This window comes from Myiozetetes cayanensis, unplaced genomic scaffold (assembly GCF_022539395.1).
Source record: "Myiozetetes cayanensis isolate MyiCay16 unplaced genomic scaffold, myiCay2020 scf26, whole genome shotgun sequence".
Lineage (NCBI taxonomy): Eukaryota > Metazoa > Chordata > Aves > Passeriformes > Tyrannidae > Myiozetetes > Myiozetetes cayanensis.
The window spans coordinates 3,826,945-3,854,935 of NW_026087477.1; the positions used below are offsets into that span (position 1 = coordinate 3,826,945).

Sequence of the window (27,991 nt, forward strand, 5' to 3'; positions counted from 1 at the left end):
GAGCCAACCGGAAGAGCAATCTCGCCGTCGGCCCCGCCCCGTCCCGCTGCGGCCGCGGCCAATCAGCGCTGGGGCACGCCGGGGCGGGGCGGGCGGCGCAGCCAATGGGTGCGCGCGGCGGGGCGGCGCGCGGCGCGCGAGGCGGGGGCGGCGGGGGCGGGCGGGGACAAGATGGCGGCGGTGGCGGCGGCGGCGCGCGCGGCAGGGCGGGCGGTAACGGGGCGGTAACGGCGCGGCAGGGCCGCGGCAGCGTCCAGGACAGGCCGGGGCGGCGCCCGAGGGGCGGCCCCTCAGCCCCGCGCAGGGAGGGGACCGCAGGCGCGGCGGGGCGGAGCGGAGCGCGGCACCGGGGCCCGGCCCGGTTCGCCGGCCCGGCGGCGGGGAGGGGACTCGGCCGCCCGCCCCCCTCCCCCGACTCACCGTCCGGGGCGGCGGCAGCGGCCGGGGCCTTTCCACGGGGGGAGGCGTCCTGAGGTCCTCCAGCCCCTCCCGGCCCCGGCCCCGATTCGGTCGCACCGAAAGTGTCCCGGCCCCGTCTCCCCTCGCCGCCCTCCCGGTGTGTCCCCCCCGCCCCGCTGGGCCCTGCGGGAGGGACCGGGCAGGGGGTCCCCGGCCCCGGGCGGGTTCGTTGTCCGGCACCGCTGACCCCGGCACAGGCGGTGACACATCATGTGCCAGGCGCAATCCCGGTGGATGAAGGATGCCCCCGGGAGCTCTCGGTAGGCACCGAAGGCCTCAAACTTTTGTAGGCGAAAGCGAAGACGTGAGAATTGTCTGGGAAAGCTCCTTCGAGGAAACTTGGTTCCAGCTCCCCAACGGCTGAAACGCCCCCAGCCCCTGCTCCCGGGACACTCCTCCCTCCGCCCGGCCCGCAGCGATGAGCTGCTAGGGATGGAAAGCCACGAGAGGGACTGGGAGCTGGGCTGGTTCCACGGGGTGGCCTGACGGCCCCAGGATGACCTAACTGGGCCCAGTCCAGGCCAGGTGACTGGGAAGAGCCCCGGCAGCGGGACCGGGCCGGAGGCAAAGCGAGTCCCAAACTGAGCGTGTCCCTTCACACATTTATGTTCTTTTTCAAAGACGTTCTGGAGCCAGGCCGGGATCTTTTGGCATCCAACTGACCTGGAAGCAGCTCTTAGGTTTGGTTTTTCTGTTGTTTTTTCTTCTTCTTCTTTTTTTTTTTTTTTTTGGTTGTTTTTTAATTCACGTTTGTACAATCTTCCGGATATCTTCTTTCCTTCCTTTTTTTTTCCTTTTTTTTTTTTTTTCCTTGTCCCAAGAAGGAGTAAAAAGGGAGTGTTGGAAACTTAACATTTAAACAGGATTAAAGCCCTGAGCGCTTGAGGGGAAAACAGGTTAAGGAACTTAATCCAGGATGGATCTGCAGGAGCCGCAGCAGCTGGGAATGTTCGCGGAGGGCGAGCTGATGTCGGTGGGGATGGACACGTTCATCCACCGCATCGACTCCACCGAGGTCATTTACCAGCCCCGGCGCAAGCGGGCCAAGCTCATCGGCAAGTACCTCATGGGGGACCTGCTGGGGGAGGGCTCCTACGGCAAAGTCAAGGAGATGCTGGACTCGGAGACCCTGTGCAGGAGGGCTGTCAAGATCCTGAAGAAGAAGAAGCTGCGCCGGATCCCCAACGGGGAGGCCAACGTGAAAAAGTGAGTGAGCAGGCCTGGGAGCTGGGGGGGAGTCAGCCTGGGGCTTGTTTTGAGCTCCTGTGTCACCTTAGCTGATCTGATGGGGAAGGGCTTCCTGAGCCACGGCTTCCTGCCGTGGAAGTGCTTCCTAAGCCATGGGTGTTCAGGAATCTTCCTACAGAACAGCGCCCAGCGCTCTGGGTGAGGCTGGCACGGGGAAAGGGGCCAGGACTGTCTGGAACGCACCACTTTGGTGCTGCTTAAGGAATTAAATAGTGTTTCCTAAAGCAGTCCCTCTCTAAGGTGTCACCTTGCCCAGGTGCTGCAGCCTGGGAAAGGTGAGGGGGCACAAACACACCCGGTGCAGTCCCAGTCGGGGTGATTGCACCCAAGTGTGTGTGGCCCTGGAGCTCTCTGGGGTGGCAGCTCCTGCTCCCCGCCATGTGGAAGGTGAACCAACGTATGGGGCACCCCATGGGCACAGGAAGTTCTGTGTTTTTCCCTTGGTTTCGTTTCTGAGGTGTCTGGGACACGTTCAAGGCTCTCCCCAGCTGATTTCTGACGCTGTAAAGCAGGGCCAAGGGCTGTTGACCTCTCTGGTGTCAGTGACTCCAGAGCTGCGCTCAGGAAGCTCCCACACCCCAGATACTCCGGGCACAAGGACCTTGTGGGAGGGAGCCCTGGGAGGGGCCGGCTCCGTGGGGCTGCTGAGGGAGCTTTCCCTTCCAGGACCTCGCAGCAGCTGCGTCCCAGCCCTGCCAGGAGCTGCTTATCTGCCGTGCAGGAGCCTCTGCAGCCCAAACAACCTGGCCAGGGTTTATCTGGGCTGGAGGGAGGGCTGTGAGAGCTTCGTGCTGCCCAGCTGGGGGCTGGCAGAGTCCCGTGTGTGTCTCTCACCCAGGGCTGAGTTTCCCAGGTCAGCTCTGGGATATTTCACATCCTGTCCCAGCACTGCTCTCGCTTTGCCTTCCAACCTTCCTTGACAGCCTTGGCTGCGGAACAGTCACATCCCAGGGCCGGGACCTCCCTGTCTCTGCCTACCTGGCTCAGGTTCAGGATCAGAGCGAGCTTCGTTAATGTGTAATAAAATGTTTCTTGTTTTTCTGGTAGAGGCTGAGTGCCCCCGTCCCTCCATGGGCACATCCAGAGCTGCCACTGAGGAACAGGGAGATCTCTTCCTCCTTGGGGAAACTTTTAATGTAAATTAGATAAAAAGAACTTGCCCAGACCAGGGGAGTTCCCTGCTCCGAGCCATGGGAACTCTCCTGCGTCCTGAGGTGAACTCCGTGGAAGTTTTATTCATGCCCAGAGCGGGGCTGTGAGTTTCAGGGGGGTCATTAAGGGGGTTATTAAGCAGACTAGCCAATCCCCTCCCTGGTCTGGAGGTTTTCTGGCTCAGCCCCACCTGCTCCAAAACACCAAGGCAGATTTTAGGTGTTGTCTCGTACCCAGGGTTGACTTTAGTTCAAGTTCCTGTTTCTGTCCCCTCGTGCTTTCCTCTCTGCCCACCCATTTGTAATCTTTATCTGCTGCTTCAGTGGGGAATTTTAAGGCAAACTCTTGTATTTTTGGGCCCTCTGAGCTTATCAGACCCTTCAGCTCAGGGAGTGAAAGCTGTGAGACTCAGGCAGAGGTGACTGAGTTGCTGTGGTGGGCCTGTGCCTCTGCTCCCTCCCAGGGCACTGGGTCATCAGAGGAACTCCCTGGAGAACAGTTCCTAGACTCTGATCCTCATGTGATTCCATGAGCAGCAGCACACAGAGAGTAACGAGAGCCCAGCAATGAGCTGGGGAGGACTGGGCAGGTCTGAGCCAGCCTTGGGCACCTGCAGATGTGGGGCTGGAGTTGGGACATTCCTGGGTCACTCCTTGGGTCACTCCTTGCTCATGTCCCACACCAAATCCTCATCCCACGTGTGCAGCCCCCTGCCCCAGCCCTGTCTCCTGATGTTCTGGAGACCCAGAAATTATGACTAAAATGTGTTTGGGACTTACATCAAATTGAATGATTCTTCTCTACCCTAGAATCCTCCAGTTTTGCCCCGGAAAAATGGGTCTTGAAAGGATCTCTGAGTCCCAGGGAGGATGTTGAGGGTTTAAGCTTGTAAGACAAACATTTCCTTAAATCCATTGAGGGAATTTTCGTTTCTCTTCAGTTGCTCCAGGTGAGGTGGAGGTGGCTCAGTCAGGCAGACGGTGCTGGGGCTGATCCCTGCAAAAAAAAGGAGTTTAGTGGGATTGCTGGAAAGAGGAAGGAAAACTTGGCAGGCTGTGTGTGCAGCAGCAGAGGTTTAATAACGCCGTGTGCTAATAACCTCACACGTTAATTAAGTGTCTGGGGCCCTGTGGGATCCCAGGTGCCCTGTGCTGTGCTTACCACCTCGGTGGTTGGAATGTGCAATCCCTCACAGGGGTCGTGGGGCAGTGCTGTCACAGCTTGTTCTGGGGTCTGCAGGGCCAGCTCTGCTGGGCACGGCCTTGCTGGAAGCCCTGGAGCTGTGGGCTCAGGGGGGCTGCAGCCGATCCCTGTCCCTCCTGCCCGACACGGGTGCCCTTTGGAGCCGCCCGGCTCGGGGCATCCTCTGCTGGGAGGGGAAACACTGGGAGCTGTGATCCGTGGGAGAGCACAGGTAGCTGTGTAGTGATGGATATCCAGCCTGGAATGCCAGGCATCCCTGCAGGAGTGGGATGTGGACGGAGCCCTGGGACTGGAAAAGAGGAAAAGCAACACCAAAGTCCTCCTTGTCCAGTCCTGAAGCAGGTGCCTGCTCTTAAGCTTTTAGGACTTTATTGGAGGAGCCTCGTGAACCAAAGGAAGGGAAGGAATCTCTTGGCTGTGTGGCTGGGTTTTATTTAAGCAGAATGGCTGTGACACCAGGAACAAGCTGTGGGAGCTGGATCTTGGTGGAGATGTCTAGGAGGGAACGTCTTTCCAGGCTGTCCTTGGCAACTTCCAGAATGGTGTGGCAGTGGAGCAAGTAGGCAGCTTTGCTATATACAGTTCTGAGCAACAACAATCCCCAGTTATGTGCCAGTGCAGGTACCTTGCAGGGGATAAGTCTTAATCTACCAGGATGAGCTTAATGGATCTGACAGAGCTCGAGTTAGAAGGTCTTCTCCCTCCTCATCTTCCTCCAAGGAGGCTGCACTTGGAAGCAGGCCCTGCCCTCTGGCAGTCTGTCTGGTCACACACTTGCACTGGGCTGGGCTGGGGTTTGGGTGTTAATTTTGGGGAAAAAAGTGAACTTTAGACCCTTTCTGAGGAGGTGAGTTCCCTTGCTCTTGGGGTTTGCAAAGCAAAATAGGGTTGGAGGTGACTGGCTGGCTGTCCCTGCTCCTCAGGCATTCCAGAGTGCAAGAGGAGCTAAAAATAGAAGTAATCTTTCCTCTGGGAAAAGGGCTGCTTGGCCTCTGCCCCAGAGCAGGGGGGGGGGGCACTGCCCTGGCATTTTGGATTGGTTCACAAAGTCCTCTGGGGGGGGGAAATAATTTCAGAAATATGAGATATTTTTTTAGTCTGTTGAAGGTGGAAGGAATTAATGTTTGTGCTTCCAAGCTGTATTACAGGGAGTGAGCTGTTGGGATCAGGATTTTAAATGTGTCCCTGACACTGGGAGCTTGCTTTGCCTTAAAGCAGTCGTGTTGGAGTGTGTGTGCCCTCCTCCCTCTCAGCATCCCAGCTGGACCCCTCGGCCCTCTCCCCTGTGCTGCAGGATCTCCTCACCCCACACTGACACTGGCTGCAGTTCCTGTGCTAATTTAATCCACTCCAGCCCTTTGGTCGTTCCTATAATTAGACCTGTCTGCCAAGCCCACCGAACACTTGGGAGCTTTGCCGTGGTGTCCCAGGGCTCTGCTCGGCTCTCGGTGGCTTTTTTAAATCCAGAGTTGAGAAAGGAAGAGTCCCTGGCCTAAACTTCGGTAGTGAAGTGCTCACTTATCCTTAAATGATCCTTAAGGATTCTCCTTGCACTCCTGCATTGGAGGAGGCTTTCCCAGGAGCAGCTCCTGGTTGTTACTCAGCTGTGAGGCACCAACCAGTGCTGACCCAGCTTGTTGTTGGAGCTGCGAACTGCGAGGGGCTTTGGGCGGGGGCTCTCCCTTCCAGAGCTGTGCTTGGAATTCCTTGTAGTGCTGCTTCCGAGGGCTGGAGCTGGTGAAGTGTGACCACACTGCTCAGAGCGCTCGCCAAATGGCACAGGAAGGGAGGTGGGAGGGAGGGTTTGTGGAGTTCAGCACAGCTCAGAGCGGAGCAGCAGCACGACCTGTAGTGCCAGGCACTGACAGAACCACCCTGACCTGACTGTCCTGATCCGCCTGTTTCTCCACAGCTGGCATCCAGCGGGATTTTGCAGGCTGAGTTTAATGCAAAAGAGACTAAAATGTGGTTTGGGGCAGGTGCAAAATCCCAGGGGAGAAAGATCAGAGGAGTTGACATAGGAGGGGCCGTTCTCCCTGCCAAGGGAAGGTGTTTATACTGCTTTACATTATTCCCCACAAACAGAGGATTCACTTCAGGTCTCTGAACCATTCAGTCAGGTTAAGCTTGGGTGAGATTTTGGAAAAAATGGATTGGGAAATTAGCTTTTTAAACATAACTTTTTTCCTTGTCTCTTCCTGCAGGGAAATCCAGCTCCTGCGGCGATTACGGCACAAAAACGTCATCCAGCTGGTAGATGTGTTGTACAACGAGGAGAAGCAGAAAATATATCCTTTTTCACGGGGCTGTTAATCAGGTTTGAATTCCCACTGCTCCCTGCTGTAGTTCTGCTTTTGGGAAGGCCCTTTTGGATGCTTATTAAGCCTAAATTTTTGCAATTAAATTGCTTCCACTGGTATTAACCGTCCTGCCTGCTGGGAGGCTTTCCACAGGAACACAAATTCACAGACACACTGATCAGGGCAATTTTGTGCCTCACCTTGCTGGATGTGGGGTGACTCTGCCACACTGAGAGCACCTTGCCTGGGACCGGCGTGGAAGTTCCTGGAGCTGATCTGCTGTAGCTCGTGTTATAAATGGCTGCTTTTATATTTGGCAGTGTTTTCTAAATACTGCCTTATTAGAGCACTCCAGAAAAGGGGTAATTTAATTGTGTGCCTTAATTAGATCAAACACTCTGCCACCAGATCATTAGGATAAAGCGGTGTGACAACTTCTGCTTGTGCCGTGGCCTCGGCAGACAGGGGGGACAGCGAGTCAATTACAGTGAGAGAGAGATGCCGTTAATTAGGGGGAAGGGAGGAGGCAGCGCAGGGAAAGGAGCCCGAGAGAGACATCGTGTGTCGGTACCAGGTGATGACAGCCCAGAACTGTCACTGGGAAATGGGGTCTCTCTGGGGACGTCTCCCTGTTTCTGTCACTCCTGTGGAGTCTCCAGCTTGGTTTCTGCGGAGTTCCTGTCCTGTCCCAGGCCTGCTCCTGGAGCTGCAGTGGGTCATTCCAGAAGGATTCTCCTGTGGGTGCCTCCCCCTCCTGTGGGAGCTGCAGGAAGGTCCCTCAGTAGCTGGGGAGTGCAGCCCTCACACAGCACCTCCCTGAGGGGTGTTTGACCTTGGAGCTTCCTTAACTCTGCCTTCACGTATATGGTGATGGAGTACTGTGTGTGTGGGATGCAGGAGATGCTGGACAGTGTCCCAGAAAAGAGGTTTCCAGTGTTTCAGGCTCACGGGTAAGTTTTGTTCCTCTCACCACCGTGCTCTCTCGAGCTGGGGAGCTCTGCTCAGGCTGCACGTGAAAGCAAACCTGGCTGTGTGTGATAATTTAATCTTTTACACCCCTGCAAAAAGTGAAAAGCTCTTGAAGTGGTGGCAGGGATTATCCTTAGATTTTGGGAAGGAAAACCATCTTTCCATTGGTTTTTCTGTTACTTTTGTTTAACTCCCTGAGCTGCCCAACAGCCCTTCCTGGCCCTCGTCCTCCTGCAGTGCCCAGGGGTGCAAAGTGGAGAATCTCCTGCCCTGCTTAAATGGAAGCCAAACCACAGTTCAGCATCAGAAGAGAGATTAAAGGCCTTGGGATGGATTAGGGATTGGCAATATCCAGCATGATCTCTTAGCCTGGTTAGTTAGACAGGATAAGCTGGAGCCCCTTTCACTCTACAAGGAAAGAAACCTGAAAATTCTGGGAATACAAGATTGGCATGATCAAATCGGGGCAGAGCAGCAAACTTGTGGCAACTGCATGATTTTCTAGTCATATTTTCACTTTGTTTAAGAGATCTGTGGGATTACAGACAGCCTAAGTGAAATTCAGGCACACTTGTACTATTTCTGGATATTATGAGATGAAACACTTGCCTGCTGCCAGGCTGTGTGTGCAGTGCTGATGATAGCCCTGAGTCTCTGACCACGAGCACAGCAAAAAGCTCCTTTCTACTGGCTAAAAGTCTTTGATTTTTTCCCTCTGCCTCTCTCTGCAGGTACTTTTGTCAGCTTATAGATGGCTTAGAATACTTGCACAGCCAAGGGATTGTCCACAAGGATATCAAACCGGGGAACCTCCTGCTAACAACCAACGGGACACTAAAAATATCCGATTTAGGCGTAGCAGAGGTATGTGAGAAGTGCAGCAACGGGACATTCTCGATTCAGGTCACCTCTGTGGTGTCATTGATTTACTGTGCATTTAGGCTTTTGTTCTGTTGCGCTTGCAGAGCGCTCCGAGTGACTCTGAATATTTATTGCAATTGGCAAAGCACTTTTGTTGGTAACAGCATGAAACCTCCACTCAGGAAGCACTGAGAGGAAGACATCAATCTTGGACAAGCCCAAAAGTGGGGGCAAATGGGGATAAGCTACATAACCTTATCCTCTTTTTTATGTGGAGACTGTCCTAGGTGGAAGAGGTGCAAGGCTTGTCACTGTGGTGTGTGCTTGCTGTGGTGGCTTGTGCTCATCATCTGTAGATGTTCAGTAGAGGAGTCTTCCCCTTTTATTTCCCAGGTGGAACTTTTCCAACAGTCAGTTTGTTTTCCTTGGAGGTCTGACAGTGGTGTCTCCTGCAGGCATTGCATCCGTTTGCGGAGGACGACACGTGCAGGACGAGCCAAGGGTCGCCAGCATTCCAGCCCCCAGAAATTGCCAACGGCCTTGACACCTTTTCAGGCTTTAAAGTCGACATCTGGTCCGCGGGGGTGACGCTGTGAGTGCCCAGAACCCCCAGGAACTGGATAGCAAATTACACCCCGAGGGAGCTCAGTCCGGGCCAGCCGCTGTCACTGCTGCTCTCGTGTGTTGGGGGAGCAGGGAGGGGAGTGCTGGTCCCTCCTGGGGGGGATTTATGCTCCCCAGAGTACCTGTAATTCTACAGAAGGTCATCTTTTCTCTCTGTGAGCGACTCTGCAGCTGTTGCTCAGCACCCAGAGGCACAGCTGCTGCAGTAACAGAAACCACAACTATTTATTTTAAAGTTTCTGCTGTCCCGGGCTGTCAGGGAGATGTCCTGGTGGTTTTGACTGGTGTGAGTGAAGAGCTGTGATGAAGGAAGGCTAAGTTTAAAGAGGCATTCCACATACTGTCCAGTATTCCTCTTTTAGTTCCCTCTTGGCTCCTTCTGGTTTACGTAGCCATGTAAGAACTGAGCACCTGCGTGCTGCTTCTTATCCAGCTTCTCCTTCTGCCTCCACAGATACAACATCACAACGGGTCTGTACCCTTTTGAAGGGGATAATATCTATAAATTATTTGAAAACATCGGGAAAGGCGACTACACAATTCCAGAGGATTGTGGTCCTCCACTCTCGGACTTACTGAGAGGTGAGTCTCCCAGATGGCTCCAAAAGGGTAACATTTATAGATGCAACAACTGCTCAGCTTGCACAGTGCCGGGCAGAGCTTCCTTCCAAGTGTCCTGTGGAGATGCAGGATCCTGTTAGACAGGGAGGTTGTCCTTGCAGCCTCTGAAAGATCCTTAATACTGGTATTTTCCTGAGATCCACTAACCCCTGCATGGCTCTTGCAGTCATTGTTCTTGCATTATGTTCCTTGTGCTCTGAGAAGCTTTTACACCTAAAGGCAAAACCCAGAAGAAGTTAAATTTAAAATGGCATCATAGCATTGATGCAGGTTTTGCCAGTGAGAACACTCAGGTGCCTTGTCCAGGCTTTCCCTAAAGTGAAACACTGACTATTCAGGGTCTGCTGTCCTTCCTCATCAGCCTCTGCTCAGCAGGCAGGCTGGAGAGCCCCTTTGGCAGCAGAGGGGATGTGATTCCAGCCCATGGGAGAGCCTGACCAGCACTGTACTGCCTCCTTGGCACTGGAACAGCCAAGTGCAGCCGTGCTCCCCAGCTCTCAGCCCAGCTTGTCCTCTCCTTCCCTTTCACAGCTCTTTTTAGTGAGAGATCAGCCCCCAGTTATGGGAGGTTTGTCTTGTTTCACATTGGATTTCCTGGTCCTTGTGCTGTGTGGGGTTGCTGAGGGGCTGGGGGCACTGAGTCCCTCCCTCCTGGCAGCGTGTCAGTGCTGTGGGACATGGGCTCCCCTCTCGGTGTGGGGACAGGGGTGCAGGGCTCCCATCTCAGTGTGGGGACAGGGGTGCAGGGCTCCCCTCTGGGTGCAGGGCTCCCCTCTGGGTGCGGGGCTCCCCTCTGGGTGCGGGGCTCCCCTCTGGGTGCAGGGCTCCCCTCTGGGTGCAGGGCTCCCCTCTGGGTGCAGGGCTCCCCTCTGGGGTGCAGGGCTCCCCTCTGGGGGCAGGGCTCCCTCTGGGTGCAGGGCTCCCCTCTGGGTGCAGGGCTCCCCTCTCGGGGCAGGGCTCCCCTCTGGGTGCAGGGCTCCCCTCTGGGTGCAGGGCTCCCCTCTCGGGGCAGGGCTCCCCTCTCGGGGCAGGGCTCCCCTCTGGGTGCAGGGCTCCCCTCTGGGTGCGGGGCTCCCCTCTGGGTGCGGGGCTCCCCTCGGTGCAGGGCTCCCCTCGGTGCAGGGCTCCCCTCGGTGCAGGGCTCCCCTCGGTGCAGGGCTCCCCTCGGTGCAGGGCTCCTGGCTCGGTGCCGGCCGTGCCGGCGGCAGGTGGTGCTGTCAGTCCGAGCTCCTCCAGCGCCGCTGCCGGCGCTCCCTGGACCCCGGCACCGAGGAGGTGCCAGACCCCCCGCCGGCCCCCTCAGAGGCTATTTTAGCTTCTGTGGCCCCGTGCCAGTGATGAAATCAGTTATTTCCATGTGTTTCCAAAGGCATTAGCCAGCTTTAGCAGCTCTCCCAAGGCATTACATAAGGCAGCGCTTCCAGTGGCGCTCGGCACAGCCGGGATCCGACTGCTCCGCTGAGCCCGGTGCGGCGGCTGCTCACGGCCAGGACTGCCTGCTGTGCTTCCTGTCAGAGCTGCCTGCCCCAGGGAATGGTGTCTGAGCCCATGTGGCCTTTGCTCTGTGGCTGCTGACTCCCAACACAGCCTCTTTATGAGCTGGGACGCGCCCAAATGGAGTAAATCCTGCGGTCCGGCTGGACCAGCTGCCGCCCTCCTGAAGCATCCAGCAGAACTCCTTGGAGGTTTCTGATCAGCCTTTCAGCTGCACTTAGTGCTTCCCCTAGGGAAAAGGAGTGTGGCAGTTTTCTCTTTTTCCTGTGCTGAGGATACTGACAGCTTAAAATCTTGTGCTTCATTAGCACAATAACTCCCTTTTTAGTTCTCTTTCCGCCCCTGCGTGAGATCTGGAGTCAGAATTTCCTACTCTTCCCTCTGCCTGATTTTACACGGAGGAGTCTTGTACCTGGTGCCCCCTGTCCATGTCTTACAGCCTGAATCTCCTTCATCCCTGCTGCTGGCTGGCTCTGTGAATCCCTCTTTTACTTGGGCACCACAGAAGTGCCAGCTGGGTGGGTTTGGTGGGGAAAGGAGCTTGTCTGGGAGGAGGTGGATGTGTCCCCTTCTTCCAGGGTGGTGGGAAACCCTAAGGATCCCTTTTCTTCTCCTCCCACCCACTTGAGAACACGCTCCCACCCCTCACCTTGCCGTATGCACGTGGTACGCTGTAAAAGCTGGCAAAACCTCCTGGTGCTTCTCTTGGCTTGGTGTGACACACATTTTCCAGTGGTCAGACTGCCCAGTGGCCTCAAGGTGGATGAATTCTGGGGTGGGATTGCCTCCGATTCCCCCTGCTCTGGAGGCCTGATCAGCTCCTCAGCACCTGCCCAGGCCCAGGGCTGAGCTGTGCAGCTGGCTCTGTGTAGCTATGGTGACAGACCTGGGTGCTTTATTTAGTTCCTGCTTTTCCTCCAGAAGGTCTGCATTTCCTGGTCAGTGCCCGCTCCTCCTGCAGTGAGCAGGAGCTGAATTTAGTGCCTGCAGGTTGGACACTGTCAGTGGCTGGTGGATGTGCCTGTGTGAGCAGCACAGACACCCCCAGCTCAGCTCTGTCTCGCTGGAGGTTTCGTGTTGCCTTTGTGTTGCTTTGAAAGGCTCTAAAAGCCCTTGCAGGGCTCAGAGTGCTTGGTCTGGGTCTGGTGTGAGGCAGAATTCAGTGCTGCAAAGTGCTCATTTCCTCTGTCTGCGGGGGCTGTGCTGACCACAGGCCCTGTAGGGCTGTGAACAAAACACAAACACGCTTTTTAAGGTTTTCCTGTTCTTCTCTTGACCACTTTTGTAGTGTTTCTTTACTTTTTCTTCCCCTTGAGCTTTTTTTTATCTTTGTTCCCCTTTCCAGAAGAGCAGAGTTTAGAGGACTTAAATCTTCTGTGGTATTTGGCTTGTGAAGAGACTCGCATGACAGTATATCCCACAGATTAGTTGGGATGCTGCTCCTCATTTTGTCTCCCTAATCAGGGATGAAGCTTTATTTATACTCCTCAGGGATGGGAAGGAGAAGGGCTGGTGCTGCTCTGTGTGTGCAGTCAGGAGAGATGTGTCAGAGTGGAAGAGTTTATAAATAGCCTTAAGGTTCTTCTGGCAGCATCAGCCCATGGCTTATCAACTGTGTGCACTTTGCTTCTGGACCAGAAAAATGCACAAGGTCAGCTTTCCTCCTCCTGGTAATAGACTTTTACTGGAAGAGGAAGCTCTGAGGCTGCAGCTCTGCATTAATCAGCATCTGAATTGATTTCCAGGCCCTGTGACCCGGGACACGGTGGTTGGTTCCGTAGCAGTTTGATTCCTCACTGCCGTGACCTTTCCTTGCCCGGACAGAGAGAGGATATGTGTCCTGGTGACAGTGGGATGCTTTAATTGTGCCATGGCAGGAGTCCCTGGAGCTGGCAGGAGGGTGTTTGTGCCCATCCAGAGGCCTGTGCTGGATCAAAGGCCCGGGATTTGCCTGCAGAGGGAGTTTGTGGCCGGAACAGCCGGCTGAGCGTGTGCAGGGAGAGGGAGAAAGTCCTGTCTCCATTTACAGATTGGCCTCACACTGCTTTTATAGCGGTGGTTTAAACGTTCATCTGAGCTGGAGGCTGAAGTGAAATCCAGGGTGAGTTCATTAACCTTGCTGCTGGATTTCTTCCTGCTTCCCCAGTCCCATACCTGAGACTTTACATGAATAGAGGGGTGTTTGAGGCTGTGGAGGTGCTGCAGTGGGCACGATACCCCCTCGTGGGTACGATTGTGTAGGATCTGTTCTTATCAGTTTAGTACCTGATACATCCTCGAGGAGGGGACTTTACATTTCAGGAATAATTTCCTCATGGAAAGGGTGGTCAGGCATTGGCAGGGGCTGCCCAGGGAGGTTTGGAGTCCCCACCCCTGGAGGTGCCCAAGGAAGGCCTGGCCGTGGCACTCAGCGCTCTGGGCTGGGGGACAGGGTGGGCATCAGGTACAGGGGACACTGGGTGACCTCAGAGGGCTTTTCCAGCCCCGGGGATCCTGTGATAGCCCATGTATGGGAACGGTGAGGAGCAGGGGCTGGGCTGGGCCTCCCGAGGCAGGGCCCTGGCACAGCCTGTGCCGTCCCCACGCGCAGATAAACTTGGGGAAGGCTTTACCCTACATGGCAGCGAGCGGCTCCCTGGGCAGACGCTCCGGGATGACTGGCCTGCTGAACAGAACATGATGTTTTGTCTCGAGGAAGCCTCTCCTCAGTGCAGGACTTGAGCCACGGAGCTGCCACGAGTGACTCAGAGCTGAATGTGTGAATGCACATTTTCAGTGAGGAGACTTTCCGTTTTCTTTCAAACGTTGCCCCGAGTGTGGTCATTTTTCATTAAAGCAAATACTCTTTTTTGGTCGGTTATTTTCTTTCTGCCTTTTTAATGGCTTGAGAGCAACAGCTCCCTGTGCAGTGGCTGTTTGTAACTGCTGCTCTTGGGCCTCTTTTAATCATTTACCTTAAACTTCTTCCTCTGCTTGTGCCGGTTTCATCTGGTAAATGCCTTACATTTCAAAACCACCTTGAAGTGTGGTCTTTAAATAAATAAACTGGGGAAGCAGGTGGTGCCCTGAGTTCTCTGTTTCTGATGACATTAATAAGAGAACCCAGCCAGAACTTGCTGTTGTCTCCTAATGTTCATGCAAGAGCTCCTTTCAGTCCTATTCCTTAAAAAAAAAGCCAATTCATTTGGGCAGCTCAGCTGTGAAACTACTGTCTGATCATCTTATTAATAGGTCCTTTAATTAGGTGCAGGATGATTTATTTTTTCCTCTGAACTTACTTCTTTTTCTGTGAGGTGAGGAGAAATTCCATCTGAACGTGAGAAAACTCCTTTGCTGCCAGGGCTGAGCTCTGGAACAGGTTGTGTGTGGGGGGGTTGTGGAGTTTCCATCCTCAGAGACATTCCAAACCCATTCCAAACAATCCAAAACTCTGAGGAGTTGGGCTCTGAGGACTCCAGTGCCTCAAGTTCCTGAGCCAGGGGCCTGGCATGCACCTGACCTCTAACCTGGAGAGCTCTTTCCGTGTTTCTTTGACCTACTTCATGTGATGTCATGGGGATCAGCAGGGATCCCATCTGCCTTAAAGCTCTTAGTGCTGTCACCAGCACAGATAAACCTTCACAGATTGCCAGGGCAAGTTGTATTTTGGGTTCTGGGGGCAAAATAACTTCATCCCTCCCTCACTGTGCTGTCCTGTCCCCCCTCTTTGCCCGTGCTGTTACTGTCAGGGGTGTGGTGAGGAACAGCTTGGCAGGGAAGATACTCTGGAGCAGCTTTTGTTACCACACATGCTGTGGTGATTATCTCTTCCATGACCTTTGACTTTCAGAATCTAACCTGCAAAAGATCCTTGCAACTTCCTGCTTGAACTAGGATGTCTCTTTCCAGCCCCTCCCCTTCCAAGTGTCCATCCAGCTGTATCTCCCATCCCTGTGCTCTCTCTCTGTCCTTATCCTGGCTCTCCCCAGCCCTCTGCACTGTTTGCTGCTGTCCTGACTTTCCAAACTCCTGTTTGACAGTCAATATATTCCTGGAACTTTCACTGGAGAATGTGGTGGATGCTGCTGGATGAGGCTCCTAAGGTCCCACTGGCTCATCCTGAAGAATATGGCAAAATTTGCTCCTTCCCTTCTCTTGAGCTGTGAAGCCTCTCAAAGGCAGCGGAGCAGAGTGGGCACCCTTGGAGGCTGTTAAAGGAATCCATCTCCCTCTCTCCCAGAGAAAATACAGATGAGCTGCTTTTCCTCACCCCCACCCAGTTACCTCAGCAGATGATCCCAGAAATCCAAGCCCTGGCCAAGGCACAAGGATGGGCAGTAGGCTCTCTCTGACTGTGTCTCCAGAATAGAATTCCACTAGACTGGAGTATCTGGGACACTGAGCAACTGGACATATGCTGTGCCTGAGGCTTTGGCTCTTCCATGGAGAAAGTTCAGTGGAATTATCTGTGAAATGCAAAGTCTTGATGCTCTTTGCCTGGAGATCACACATGGCTGGACCTGTGATCTGGGGCTGGAGAAAGCCTCAGTCCCTGCACTGGGAGGGAGAGAAGGGCTGGATCTGCTTTGCAGGTGGGAAACTGAGGAACAAACTGGATCAGGTAGTTATCAGTGGGGTTGGGATTTTGTGCTGAGCTTCCTGTGGCTGATGCTGCAGATCCTGCCTGGAGCTGCCAGGACTGGGCACAGCGTGGCTGTTGGGGAGGGAAGGGAGGGGAGGGGAGGGCAGAGCTTTGTGCTTCCTGGCCTTGGCTCAGCTGAGAGTGCCTGTGATCACACCTGGCCTTTTCTGCTTCTTTTCAGGGATGCTGGAATACGACCCAGCCAAGAGGTTCTCAATACAGCAGATAAGGCAGCACAAGTGAGTGTTATCAGCCCTTCCCTTCCTGCTCGTGTACCTGTGCTCCTGCTCTCACCTCCTGTTTCCTTTTGACAGCAGACACATGGAAGTCACTCAGTCTCCTTCCTCCAGCTCTGCTGGGGCTCTGGCAGCCTCCACTTGGCTTTTTTCCTCCTATTAGAGCATCCGGTAAAGCAGTGGAATTGCTGACCGGTAAATTAGGGATACGTTGGAAGTCTGTTTGTGGCGTGCCTGCTTCTGGATGATTAAGGGTTCTGGATAATTTTTTCCAGAGGCCAGCAAGTACTAATGGAGCGGAACAGGGGATCCTTAAAGCTGGGTTATTGAAGTGGGACTGTTCAGTAACGTGTGTTCGTTCTGGCCAGCCTGGGGACAGAAATATCCCCTGGCATTTGCTCCATATGGAATCAATATGTGGAGAAGCGTTCCAGGACAATAGGAGATTTTTTTTTTTTTCTTTCTCTTTAATATCACAGGCTTCCCTCCCCCATCTCCTCCCCCGTTTTCCGTGCCGCAGTCGGGGGGGAAATGCCCCGTTATCGCCGGGGGTTTTTTTTAAGGATCTGTTTGAACACGCTGGCTCCGAGCAGAGATTTCCTGGGCGGATGAAAGTACAAGAACAAAAAGCATCATGAGGATGCTTTGCTGCGGAGGCTGCATCAGTTTATCTCCTCTTGGAATGGGAAGTGCTTCTGAGGACAGGCAGAGCAGCCTCTGGACCGCAGCTGCTCAGCACAGCTGCTGTCTGTGAGCCTGCCCAGGAAAAGCAAGGATGTGACTGAGCTGTGGAAAAGCAAGGATGTGATCTGGGATGGTGCTGAGCCTGCTCCATGCTGCAGGAACAGCGCTGCTTTCCCCTTGTGTCTCTGGAAAAGCCTGGCCATTGTAGCCATGTGCTGTCAGGGTATGGCCCCTGCCAGGTGTCCAAGGAGCCACAGCCAGAACTGAGAGACCCAGGGTGCTCTTCAGCTCCACAGGGAGCAGAGGGGCTGGGGGAGCAGGGCTTATAGAGCTGCCCAGACAGATAATTAAACAGCCAGGTCCTGTGCTAGGGTGGCTTCAGTGGCTCTGGGCGATGATGGGCGCAGGCATTTGCTGTTCAAGGCTTACCTTTCCCTACATGGGCCCCCCTATTCCCCCCCACAGACAGAGGGGATCAGGTTGCCATGCAGGCAAACCCATGCTTTGTCAGGAAGCACTGGAAAGATGCAGGAATGAAGTCTGTGGATTCATCAATTGGTCTTGAGAAAACCACTAAAAGCACTTTCTTTTCTGTGGGTGCAGAGGCTGCCCCTGAGCTCAGGCACGGCCCTGGGTCCTCGTGGGTCACTGCTGGGGGTTTGAGCTGGTTCCCTAAGCCCAGGTACTCCATTTTATCCTCCTCCCGCGTGGCAGTGAGTTTCTGTGTCAGTGTTGCTCAGCTGGAGGCACAGAGGTGTCTCCAGAGACACCTGTGGCTAGAAAGCCAGAGAAACTGGAGCAGGGCTCTGGCACGGGGCAGCTGTGGAGCTCCCGTGCTCTGTGGCACAGCTGCTGTACCCAGGCTTCTCATCCCACAGCACTGAGAGGGGCTGAGGAAAGGCTCTGCCTGCAAACCCAAGAGCATTTCCAAGGCTTAGGCTCTTATTAGTTTTGTGTGAGCTTAGCCAGTGCTTCTTAACAGGCTTTTCTCCCCTATTAGTAATTGCCTCCTTCCTCCTGCTGTGGCATCTAATAATTACATCAAGCACAGCAGAGCCTGCAGCCTTGGGCCTTGGATGTGTCTGTCCAGCTCCTTTTTGTGCTAAAGAATCCAGAGCTTGGTTCTCCTGCCTTTTCTTTAAATAGAAGCTTAGCCCTGATGCTTAACCTGACCCTGATTTTTTTTGTAAATGGAACACAGGAGTCAGGACAGCAGGCAGCCACTGGATACTGTCAGAGGGTTTTGGGAAAGCACTTTAGTAAGAAGAGATTTGATTTTTAGAGTCCTTAGATTTGGGAGCAGGGGAGGGAGTAAGTCATTAATGATTTTGGGTTTCTCCACACTCCTCCCCCAAAGCCGTGTGCTGAGGCACAGGAACTAGACAGAAAAACATCAGGCGCCTTCCCCAGGCTGCCCTGCTGGGATGGATCCCGGCTCAAACCAGAAGCACCCGGTGTCTTTCCGTGCTGCTGGAAGTCTCCTTTCATGTCTTGGAGCTGCTGTTCCTGGGGACTGGCTCGTATGGACAGTCAGGATCATCAAAGTGCTGTGAAAGCAGCAGGAACAGCCCCCGGGCCTGGGCAGGGGTTTTGTTTGGAGCCGAGCGCGGCTGGGCCAGGCTCGTGTGGGGATGGCAGGAGGGGCCACGTTCCCCTGTCCAAGGGAGGCAGCACAGAGAGGGTGTCCTGCAGCCACCAAGCTGGGTGCTCAGGGCACACCTCCCCAGTCCACCTGCCTGCAGGGTGAGGGCTCCTGCAGAGGGACCAGGATGGATTCAGTGGCTCGGGGTCGCTGAGGAAGCACGGAGTGCTCTGTGGGGCAGCAGAGCTGCAGGAGGCAGGCAAGGCAGCCAGGCCCAGCAGTGGTAATCCTGCTGTTCCTCCCGTTATTCCTGTCAGCTATTCCAAATGCTTTTCCCCCTGAGGCAGCAGCCCTGGCTGAGGAATGCTGGAGGAAGAGTCTGCTGAGTTTCATCCCTGCCAGCTGCCTTCCTCACTCCTGCAGCTGAACTTGTCCATCAGACTCCTGTCTCTGCACTTCCACTGGAGCAGGACAGAGCAAGATGTGCTGCTCTGCTCAGCCCAGTTTGTGCAGACCAGACCTGGAGTTGTAAATGGAAATGAGTTAAACCTCTCCCAGTCTCATCTCAGAGCTTAGGAACTGCCTGAGTTCCCTGAGTAGCACTGGAAGAGCCTGGATATCCACTCTTCCTAGGAGGATCCAGGTGGGATGATGTTCAGTGGGAAACTGATGCTCATAGCTCGCCTCTAGGAATATCTGGTGCTCCTGGGCTGGGAAGGGAAAGCTGCCAAGAGCCAGGGAGTTCCAACTTGGACTATCCCCCACCTCCCCTCTGCCCTCTGCTTTTGCTGAAGGGCTTCGTGCTCATACACTGCATTTTGTAACTAATTCACTGACCTGCTGCAGCACTTAAAGTGATGAAGTGGATGCAGAATTCTACCTCTGTCCCTTGTTTCCAAGGCAACCATCTTCCATTCCCTCTCCACGAGTGTCACACTTAATTTGTTCAGTCGCAGATCCGATTGCAGGAGTTCATAGCACGAGAGGGGAGGAACTTCCACCTTTTATTAGCCAAGGTGCAAATTAACCTACTGGGCTGGGGGCTCCTCCTGCCCTCCTGAAGGCTGCTGTGCCACCTTCCCCACCACTCCTGCTCCCCCAGGGGGCTGGAGAGTCGCTCTGGGATGCTGTGCTGTTCCAACCTGGGTACTGAAGGGAGATGGGGCAGGGATTGCAGGGACACTGCTGGCATGTGGTGCCCTTCCCTGTGAGGGGACTGAGTTAAACTGGAACCCTGTTATGTGCTGCTTATGGTGACAGTGACCTTCCAGTGAGCTCCAGGCCCTTGCATGGCATCACAGGAGGTGGGGAATGGCTCATCCCGACCCTGGCTGCCAGGGCAGGGATCTGCAGCTCGGCCTCTGCTCCCAGAGACAATCACCCATGTACAAACCAAGCAAACTGCAGTGTTTGTGACCCAGATGGGAAGGGGGCAGCTGGGAGTGTTGGGAAGCTGCAGCTGTGCTTACGGATTCTTGATTTAAGCTTGCTTATACCAGAACTTGAAAAGAGCAGGGAGAGGACTTGTGATGGGAGATCTGAGCTTGGGAGCTGCAAACCAGACAGGCTCATTAAGCACTGGGCAACCCAGATTCCTCTTTTCCTTCAGCCCCTGACCCTTGCTGCGTTATCTCCCTGTGGCTGACAGCAGCTGTCTGGGCACCACTTCTGCTGCCAGGATCACAGTTAACACTTTGTGCCACTGCTGGCTGGGGCTTCTGAGCTTGCAGGTGCCTCAACGAGCTTGTGGAGTAGGAAGAAATGATCTCTTACTGCTGCTGCCTTCACCCTGAAACGTTTCTTAGCCACTCCCAGCCCTTTGGAACAGAGACCAGAGAGGAATCTGCCTCTTCCAGGGGATGTTCTGGACAAGGGACGCTTCCGAGATACCAAAAATCTTTTCTTCCCCCTCAGGGTTAAAGCAGCCACCACAAGCACCAGGTAACTGTGTGTGTGCCAGTGGAGTTGGCTCAGAAAATATCCCTGAAACTGGGAATAATGGGTGAGACAGGGCACTCATCAGCAGGGCTCTGACCCAGCTGGTGTTTTACCTTGGTGGTAAGGGCAGGGTGAGGAGGGGCTTTATCTCATCATCATCATTGCCCAGGAGTTGCTGCTTTCTGGCTCAGGCAGTGGCTTCCCAAGGCAGATCAGGGTGTTGCTGGAGCCAGTGGTCCTCAGCTGAAGAGCAAATCTTCGCTAACAACCTCCAGCACCAGTGCAGAAAGTGGAATGTCTGTCCCTGCTGGAAAATTCTTGCCAGGAAATACTCTGCTACTCTGCACAGAATGGCTCGAGGCTCCTTCCAAGAGGTCTTTGATTTTTCTTAGAACTTCAATGGATTTCTCTTCTCACTCTCTGTCCTCATTACCATATATGCATATGCAAGTGTTTGAAATCACCTCCCGGAGGATGGAAGCATAATGACTGGAGTACAGTGATTCAGGTTTCTGCTGCTAATAAAAACCTATTTTTACTCTCCTGGTAAGTAGGACAGGAGGGAAGAGTGAGGCAGAGCTGAAATACAGCAAAATAAAAACACTGGGTGCTGTAGACTTCCAGGCTTTTCCCCTTTAAAATTCTCCTGTTAACAGCAGCCCCTCTGATCTCGTTTGTCCTGGATGTTCCCTTCTCCCGAGGTGTCTGGTGCTGAGTTTGGATCCCTCAAGCCCCAGTGTGCCTGGCAAAAGCAGCTGGTGGCTGTTGGTTCCTCTGTCCCTGTGCTGATGATCCTTGCAGGCCAGATCAGCCCAGGCTGGATTTGCTGTCTTGGCAGTCGCTTCCCCAGCGAGCAGAGTGTCCCGAGGAAGGGAAGTGGATTGATCCGATTAGGAGTGCTGTGTGCCACACACGTCACCGAGGAAGCCATGCATGGGATCTGTGGAGAGCCCTTGGCCACAGTCCAGTTACGCTGGTCCCACTCCCTTCCTGCTGCTCCCGCAGCTGGTGTGGGCTTTGCTCAGCTCTGTAGTGCCGCTTCAGGGACAGAGGTGACTCCTGCCAGCTGAGATCTGCAGCAGTTCCCGTCCCTCCCTGCGAACTCCAGCTTCCTCCCTGCGAGCAAGGCACTGCCTGGCTCCAAAACTCCATCACTGCAGAGAAAACAGTTTAAAGATGCTGATTGTGAAGCAATTTCTGGATAAGAGTTCACCCCCCCCTTGAATCCTGCCTGATTTGTCCCAGTAGCTGCATTTCCATTTGTTTATCTCCTCGCTCGGTGCTTTTGCTGATAGTTTTGTTAGAATCCCACTTTTTTTCAGGCTGACTGTCAAAGCAGTGTAAGACTAGAACAAAATGGTAATTACAGCTCTGCGCAGGAGGTGCCTTCAGCCTGCCTTCCTGAAAGGAGTTTGGAAATGGGGTGATAAAAACCAGATGGCTCAGGTTGGTGAGAGCTCTTGGGCTGGCTCAGGCCCTCCTCTGTGCTTGGAGGCCAGGAGTTACTGGATGCCAGCTGTGGAGGGGGAAGCACTCGTGTCCCATCAGGCTTGTGTGGGCTGGAAAGGTGTGTTAGAGGTACCTGGGTCTGCAGGAACCTCTGCTCCCACCTGCACTGGGAGGGTTGCTGGGAGTGGGGAGGCTCCAGCAGCACTCCCAGGAAACTTTGGGTGCCCACGTGCAGCACTGGGAGACACCCCAGAGACGGTCTGGAGTCAGAGCCTGCTCTGGGAGTACGATGGAAACCTAAGAGGTTTATCCCATCTGGCTCTGGGATGCTGCTGGGAAGCAGCCTGCTGGATTCCTGATCTGATTAAGAACAGCTTTCAGAGCCGATATCCTTTCCTGGCCAGATGGGGTTTGGTGGTGATAGGAGTCCCTTGAGACAGAGGGGGATAAAAAGATAGAGTAGAAACGTTTCTGCTGTGGCCTTGGTGCAAACTGGCTTTTAGAGGAAGCTGCTGCAGTAACTGTCCTGCTGGCTTGGACAACAAAACTCAGGAGCTCTAGCAGCTCTGCTGATGTGTTTTGACTTACAGGTAGTTTGGACTAGAGTTGGTGATGGAGAGAACGTTCCTGAGCTGTGTGTCCAGCCCCTGAGCTGCCCCCTGTGCCTGTCCCCCTGTCCCACCCAGTGTGTCCCACAGCAGACTCCAGCACTGGCTCCTGGGCAGAGCTGTTCGTTCCTCCTGACCTGCCAGAGCCCGTGGGCAGAGCACATACCTGTCAATCCTGGGGTGGGAGGGGGCCATCTGGGTGTGGGGGGCTCCTGCGGGCCCCTGCCCTGACCCAGCTGTGCCCTGGGGCTCTTTGCAGCTGGTTTCGGAAGAAACACGCTCAGGCAGAGGCGCTGGTGCCGATCCCGCCCAGCCCCGAGACGAAGGACCGGTGGAGGAGCATGACGGCGGTGCCTTACCTGGAGGATCTGCATGGCTACAACGAGGAGGAGGACGAGGACTTGTATGACATTGAAGATGATATCATCTACACTCAGGACTTCACAGTACCAGGTAGGGGAGAAGGATGCTGTGACGGGCAGGGCAGAAGTGGTTGTGGGGTTTTCTTTTGGTCCCTTTAGAGCCTTTTGGGAAAGGCCTCGGGGTCTGAACAATCCTTTCAGCGGAGGAGGAGGCTGTTGGTTATGGCGTGGTGGGAGTGATCCCTCGTGCTCTGGATGCCTTGGTCCTTGATTTGATCAACCAGGATGCCCCTCCCTGTGTTACCCCTGTGCCATTTTCCTCCCTGCTCACAGGAACAGCACAGTTCATTGTTTGGGCCAGTTCTGCTAGAATGAGTTTTTGGGAGCAGAGCCCTGAAGTGACTCTGTGTTCAGGGTACATGGCACACCTAGGGTGTCCCCTGCACACCAGGAGCCTGGTCCCAACCTGGCCTGCCTGGGTGCTCCCCAGCTCTGAGTCTGCCTGGTGGGTTCGTGTGGTTTGCAGAGGTGGGGGCAGCTGCAGAGGCAATAAAGGTGAATTTTTTCACCCGAGTCTTCCTGCAGGATCCCTTTGAACCTGCTCGGTGTTGTATCTAACAGCGATGCCATGTTAAAATATAAATTAAAACCCCCTTGTACATGAGGGATCAGCTCAGCTGTGGCTCTGCTGGGCAGCGAGAGCAGGAGTGTGAGTGACTCATAGGTGGGGGTGGGTGTTGGGTTTGTGGGGAGAAGAGGGAACCTCATTAAATCCGGCGTTCTTCAGGGGAAGAAGGGACTTTGAGAAAGTGCTTTCATTTTTAAAGGGTTATTTAAAGATTTATGCAGCTCTGTGGAGAGATGTAAATGTTCCAAGCCCCTGGTTCAATCAGTGTTAAACATCCCATCCAAGGGAAGTGCTGAGGAGAGGATGGAGAGGATGGCTGTGACCCGAAGGCAGGATCCTTGCGTGCAGTGAAGGGATGTGAATGTCCTGCTCGGTGCTTTTTTGCTGCCTCTCAGATTTGGAGGCCGAGCTCTGCTCTTTCCTCCCCTCCATTAACCCCTCCTCCTGCCACAGCCTTGTTCTGCAGGGCCTGCTCCTGGGGTTTTCAGTCTGAGGCTGGGAAATGCAACCAGGAGTGGAGCTTCTGAGCCCAGCCTGGTGCTCGGGAAGGTGCGTTCCTGGCTGCTCACGGTCTGACAAACAGCGATTCCAAACCTCCTGGTGGTGTTATTTTGAAACCTTTTTTGGTGCCTGAATGAGCTGGATGCAGAGCCATTAAGAATGTGAGGGGTGGCAGGGATGAGCAGCCACGTTGCCGGTGCCTCTCTCAGCCCTCCCTTTATTTCTCTTATTTTTAGCCCTGCCCGTGGTGGGGGTGAGGTGGGCAGAGCTGCTCGGGCAGACGCAGCGCTGGGTCAGCGGCTTCCGCGGGGGCAGCAGTTGCCAAGACTTCAGCCCATGCTGAATTTTTATTTTCATTAATTTGAACGTCAGCAACTGTCATTGGTGAAGGAGGTAAAATTAGCTCACGATTCACCTCCCTCCTTGGTATCCATAATAGACTCCCGGGACTGTGCTTTTGAAGCAGGGAAGGAGGGGAGGAGGGAAGAGTCACACAAAAGACAAATGAGCTGTTTGGATAGATGCTTTTTTCCCTCCCCAGTCAGAAATGTTAATTGACTTGGCCCGAGTTCAGCCGAGGGAGGGGAAGAAGTGTTCAGCTTGGCTCTGAATGGGGTTGTTTGAGGCTCTGCAGACGTGCTGGTGGGATGGAGGGATGGAAGGAAAAACCCAGAGCTCTGGGGAGTTGCTGCAGCCTGACCCTTGTGAGCTGCTCACCCTTGGGGAGCCCCATCCCAGGGGGCTCTGGGGCCAGTGTGTCCCCCTGTCCTACAGCTTGGACCCCTCGGCCCTTTCCAGCCATCACCCCTCCAGAGGGATCAGGTGATGGTGGGATCAATGGTGGGGCCTGAGCTCTGTGCTCCCACCAGCCAGTCACTGCCCCAGCATGCCTGAGGCTCTGACACACACCCCTCTGTCCCCAGGGGGGCTGAGGCACCCCCATCCCCTCAGTCCCTTGTGGTGAGCCTGGCCAGGAGCTGTGCTGCTGGGGGGTGCTGGGTTGGACCCTCCCTGGGAGCGCAGTGAGTGGGTTGGGTGCCCAAAGCCAGTCCCTGTCCCTTCTGGTGGCAGGAGCGCTCAGGTAAGTGGCCACAAGCCAGTGAGTGGGAGCTGTGGCAACACTCGGAGCCATTGGAAGGGATATGGGGGCAGATCCAGGGGGAACTGATGGCACCTGTAACCCAGGATCCGCTCCCCCCTCCCTCCCTGTTTCTCGAGGACCTGCAGCGGTGCCAGCGGGGATGTGTCAAGGCACAGGGGTCTAAGCTGGACCCCACTGTGCCCCCCCAGAGCAGGAATGTCTGTCCCAGCACCCCTGGGCCCCCCCAGCTCCGAGCAGTGGGGCGATGGTTGGCGCAAGCGGCGCTGACGTCCCGCCCGGCCTTGGCGGAGAAAGGATTGAGCATCCTTTAAAGAAAATTATACATAATCGTCTTACAGCCTTCGCTTCCACTCAAACCTCTGAGTCATAACTGAAGGGCCCTGGAGCGTGACGTTCCTGCTGGAAGGAAATTGCCTCGGCTGGATCCGGTGGGGGGGCAGGCAGAGCCTCTCCCCAGCCCCCTGTCGGGCTGGGGGCTGCGCCGTGGTCCTGCCGGGAGCCCCGGGATGCTCTGTGGCCACAGCCCTGCGTCACTGCCTGGCTGAGGGGATGTGACCCAGCCCCGGCCGTGGCAGCGGGAGATGCCTCTGGAAATGGCTCTTCACCTGCTCTGCTGAGTCACAGGGAGCAGAGGAGGGAGGGGGGCTGATGTGAAGCCCTCACCCCATCGGGGTGCCCCTCAAGGGATGGTGACACACCTGAGCCCCAGCCCTGCCAGAAGGGGCTGCACTGCCCCATTCTGCAAACACACCCAGCCCCTGGACACCCCAAAGTAAGTGCCTGGAGCTGGGATCTGCACCCCCCTCTGCTCCCCAGAGTAGCTGGGCTGCTCCCTGGGAGTCCAGGGGGGCTCGAAGACAGCCCAGGGAGGAGGGGACATGCCATCCTTGTGGTCCAATGCCCATGTGCTGGGGACCACCAGCTGCTGTGTGCTGGGGCAGTGGGGGTCAGACCAGTCCTCTGGGAGGAGGGAGGGAGATGCAGTCTCAGGCTCCCAGCCTTGCACATCCCCTGCTTGGGATCCCTGTCCCGTGCTCCTGAGGCTCAGGTTTCCTGCAGGAGCAGGGTCTGTCCCTGGGCAGGGCTGCTGCCCACCCCCTGACTGTGCCCGTTGCCTTGCAGGACAGGTGCCTGAGGAGGAGGCCGGGCAGAACGGGCAGAGCCGGGGCAAGGGGCTGCCCAAGGCCGTGTGCATGAACGGGACGGAGCCGGGGCAGCTGAGCGCCAGGGCCAAGGGCGAGCGCCGCGCCAGCGCCTCCTCCAACCCCTCCCGCAAGGCCTGCTCTGCCAGCAGCAAGATCCGCAAGCTCTCCACCTGCAAACAGCAGTGAGCTCTGCCCAGGTACTGCGGGGGGACCGGGGGGGCTACCCGAGGAAGGGGGGCACACTCCAGTCTGCCCCAGCCGGGGGCAGCGGGAGGGAGCTTGAGGGGTGTGTTGTAGTCTGGGTCCTGAACGTCCCCCTGCAAGGGTCCCTGGCACCAAACCCCGTGGTGTTGGGGGATGCAGAGCCCAGTGAGGACGCCTCGTGCCTGCCTGGCTCTGCTCTGTTACCCCTTGCAAGGTGTTGCCCCACCAGGCGAAAGCTGCTGTCATGACCCCTGTCCCTGCTGGGCTGCAGCCAGCCTGTGTAGTGACACCCCTTTTCCTTGGCACTGGGACCCCCCTGCTCCGCTCCTGGCCTCACCACCCTCCTGGATTTGGGGAGTACGGAGGAGCTGGGCTGCAGTGGGATGCTGAGCACTGCCCCCATGGGACCTGCCCCTGGCCCAGGAGGTGTCTGTGTCACCCATGGCCAGGCCACTGCTTGCCCAAGCCCCTTCCCCTCCCCTCCCTGCCTCCCCCCCTCCTTCCGGCTCCTTCTTCCCCAGCTCCAAGCCCTGTCCCCTCCTTCCCACCCCTCATTCATAACTGAGCCAGCAGTGACTCATGTTCAGCCTCATCCGCCCCCGGCCTCATGCTCGTCACGGCGCTGCTGGGGCTGAGCTCTGTTATCTCCTGGATCACGACCAGCTTTGTGGTGTGAAAAAAGCCCGAAATAAAAGCTGGATCCTCCCCCTGCAGCTGTCAGGGGCCGTGGCAGCTCCATCTTTAATTCATGGGGGCAGTGAGTCACCTGTGCAGGGAGTCGGTGCAGCCAGAGCCTGGGACGGGGCTCCCTGGACCTGCTGCTCCTCCCACCCTTCCCACTGCCCGGCCTGGGGGCTCCAAGGAAGGGGAGGGTCTGTGCAGGCTACCTGAGCCTGGCTGAGTCACCACCTTAGCCTAAAACCCTTCGGAAGGAAGGGAATGCTCCCCTCCTTGGTGTAAAGGATTCACCTTGGTGTCATTTTCCCCTTGGAGTTTTTCTCCTCGGCTTCAGGGCAGGTCTGGGCTCACCTGGCTGAGGGACCAGCTGTGTGTGAGCCCTCATCAACCCTCCAGGGACAGCACAGGGACTCTGGGCTCCTCTCCCCCATCCCAGGGTGCTGGCAGGAGCCCGGGTGCAGGGTGTGACCCGCTGGCAGTCGGGAGCAGAGCCTGCACCCCGAATTGGGCACCCCCTGCCCTCCCTCACCCCTCCTCTCTGTTCTCCCCACAGCATCCCCGGGCACGGGCCTGCGTCCCCCCTCCTCGCCCCAGCTCTGCCTCTCTCCTGGGACTGGACTGTGCTTGCGATCCAAAAAGAAACCAGAGGAAACCAACCAAGGACCCCCTTCCCTCCCTGCGCCCCCCGCTCCGGCAGCGCCAGGACCCGAGGCCGTGGTGGCCGCACTCCCCGGACGCCTGGGAGTTGAACTTTGCAGCTGCCAGGACGCTGTCCCCCCCAATCACTCTTTGCCAATCAAGACACTGATTCTGTTTTTAATTTTGCGATGGGAAGGTGGGATGAGGGGGCTGGGGGGGGTGGGAGCCGCCCCCCTGCTGGGCCCCCCGGCCGTGTAGAGTCGTGCAAAGCCATTGCCGTGCACTTTATGTTTTAGACTACTGTTATATATTATATATTTTCCTCTTTTTTTTTTTTTTTTGTTTTGTTTATATTTGCGGTATATTTAGAGATTCCTACACATCGTGATGTGTTAAAATAAACCAGATGAGGAAAAAAAGCCAGGTATTAAGACAAAGCAGAACTCTGTTACACCTGCATGCTGCACGGGGGCTCTGAAGGGAACAGGGCCTGGGAAGGGCTCAGGGCTTGGAAGGGATCAAGGCCTGGGAAGGGCTCAGAGCTTGGATGGGCTCGGGCTCAGAAGGAATCGGGGCACTGGCAGCCACTTGGCTCCTTTTTTCTCTCTCTTTTTTTTTCTTCTTCTTTTTTTTTTTTTTTTTTTTTTTTTTTAAAGAAAATAAAGTGAAAAGAGCAGGTGGGT

General features: G+C 55.5%; 1 protein-coding gene across 1 annotated transcript; it reads left to right on the plus strand.

Annotated features, from left to right (window-relative positions):
* The first annotated feature begins 365 nt into the window (after window positions 1-365).
* Window positions 366-27,984, plus strand: STK11 (serine/threonine kinase 11). The gene is made up of 10 exons (XM_050321093.1): window positions 366-1,665; window positions 6,267-6,350; window positions 7,223-7,312; window positions 8,063-8,195; window positions 8,648-8,784; window positions 9,271-9,398; window positions 15,734-15,791; window positions 22,309-22,502; window positions 25,765-25,984; window positions 27,223-27,984. The coding sequence occupies exons 1-9, from the start codon at window positions 1,376-1,378 to the stop codon at window positions 25,971-25,973; spliced, it is 1,323 nt and encodes a 440-aa protein (XP_050177050.1). The 5' UTR covers window positions 366-1,375; the 3' UTR covers window positions 25,974-25,984; window positions 27,223-27,984.
* Window positions 27,985-27,991: the final 7 nt, after the last annotated feature.

Excerpts from the sequence above, each read along its gene's own strand:
- STK11 (XM_050321093.1), top strand. The coding sequence starts at position 1,376 with ATGGATCTGCAGGAGCCGCAGCAGCTGGGAATGTTCGCGGAGGGCGAG. Across the intron at positions 1,666-6,266 it reads GGGGAGGCCAACGTGAAAAA|GGAAATCCAGCTCCTGCGGC; the intron begins GTGAGTGAGCAG and ends CTCTTCCTGCAG. Across the intron at positions 8,196-8,647 it reads CCGATTTAGGCGTAGCAGAG|GCATTGCATCCGTTTGCGGA; the intron begins GTATGTGAGAAG and ends TGTCTCCTGCAG.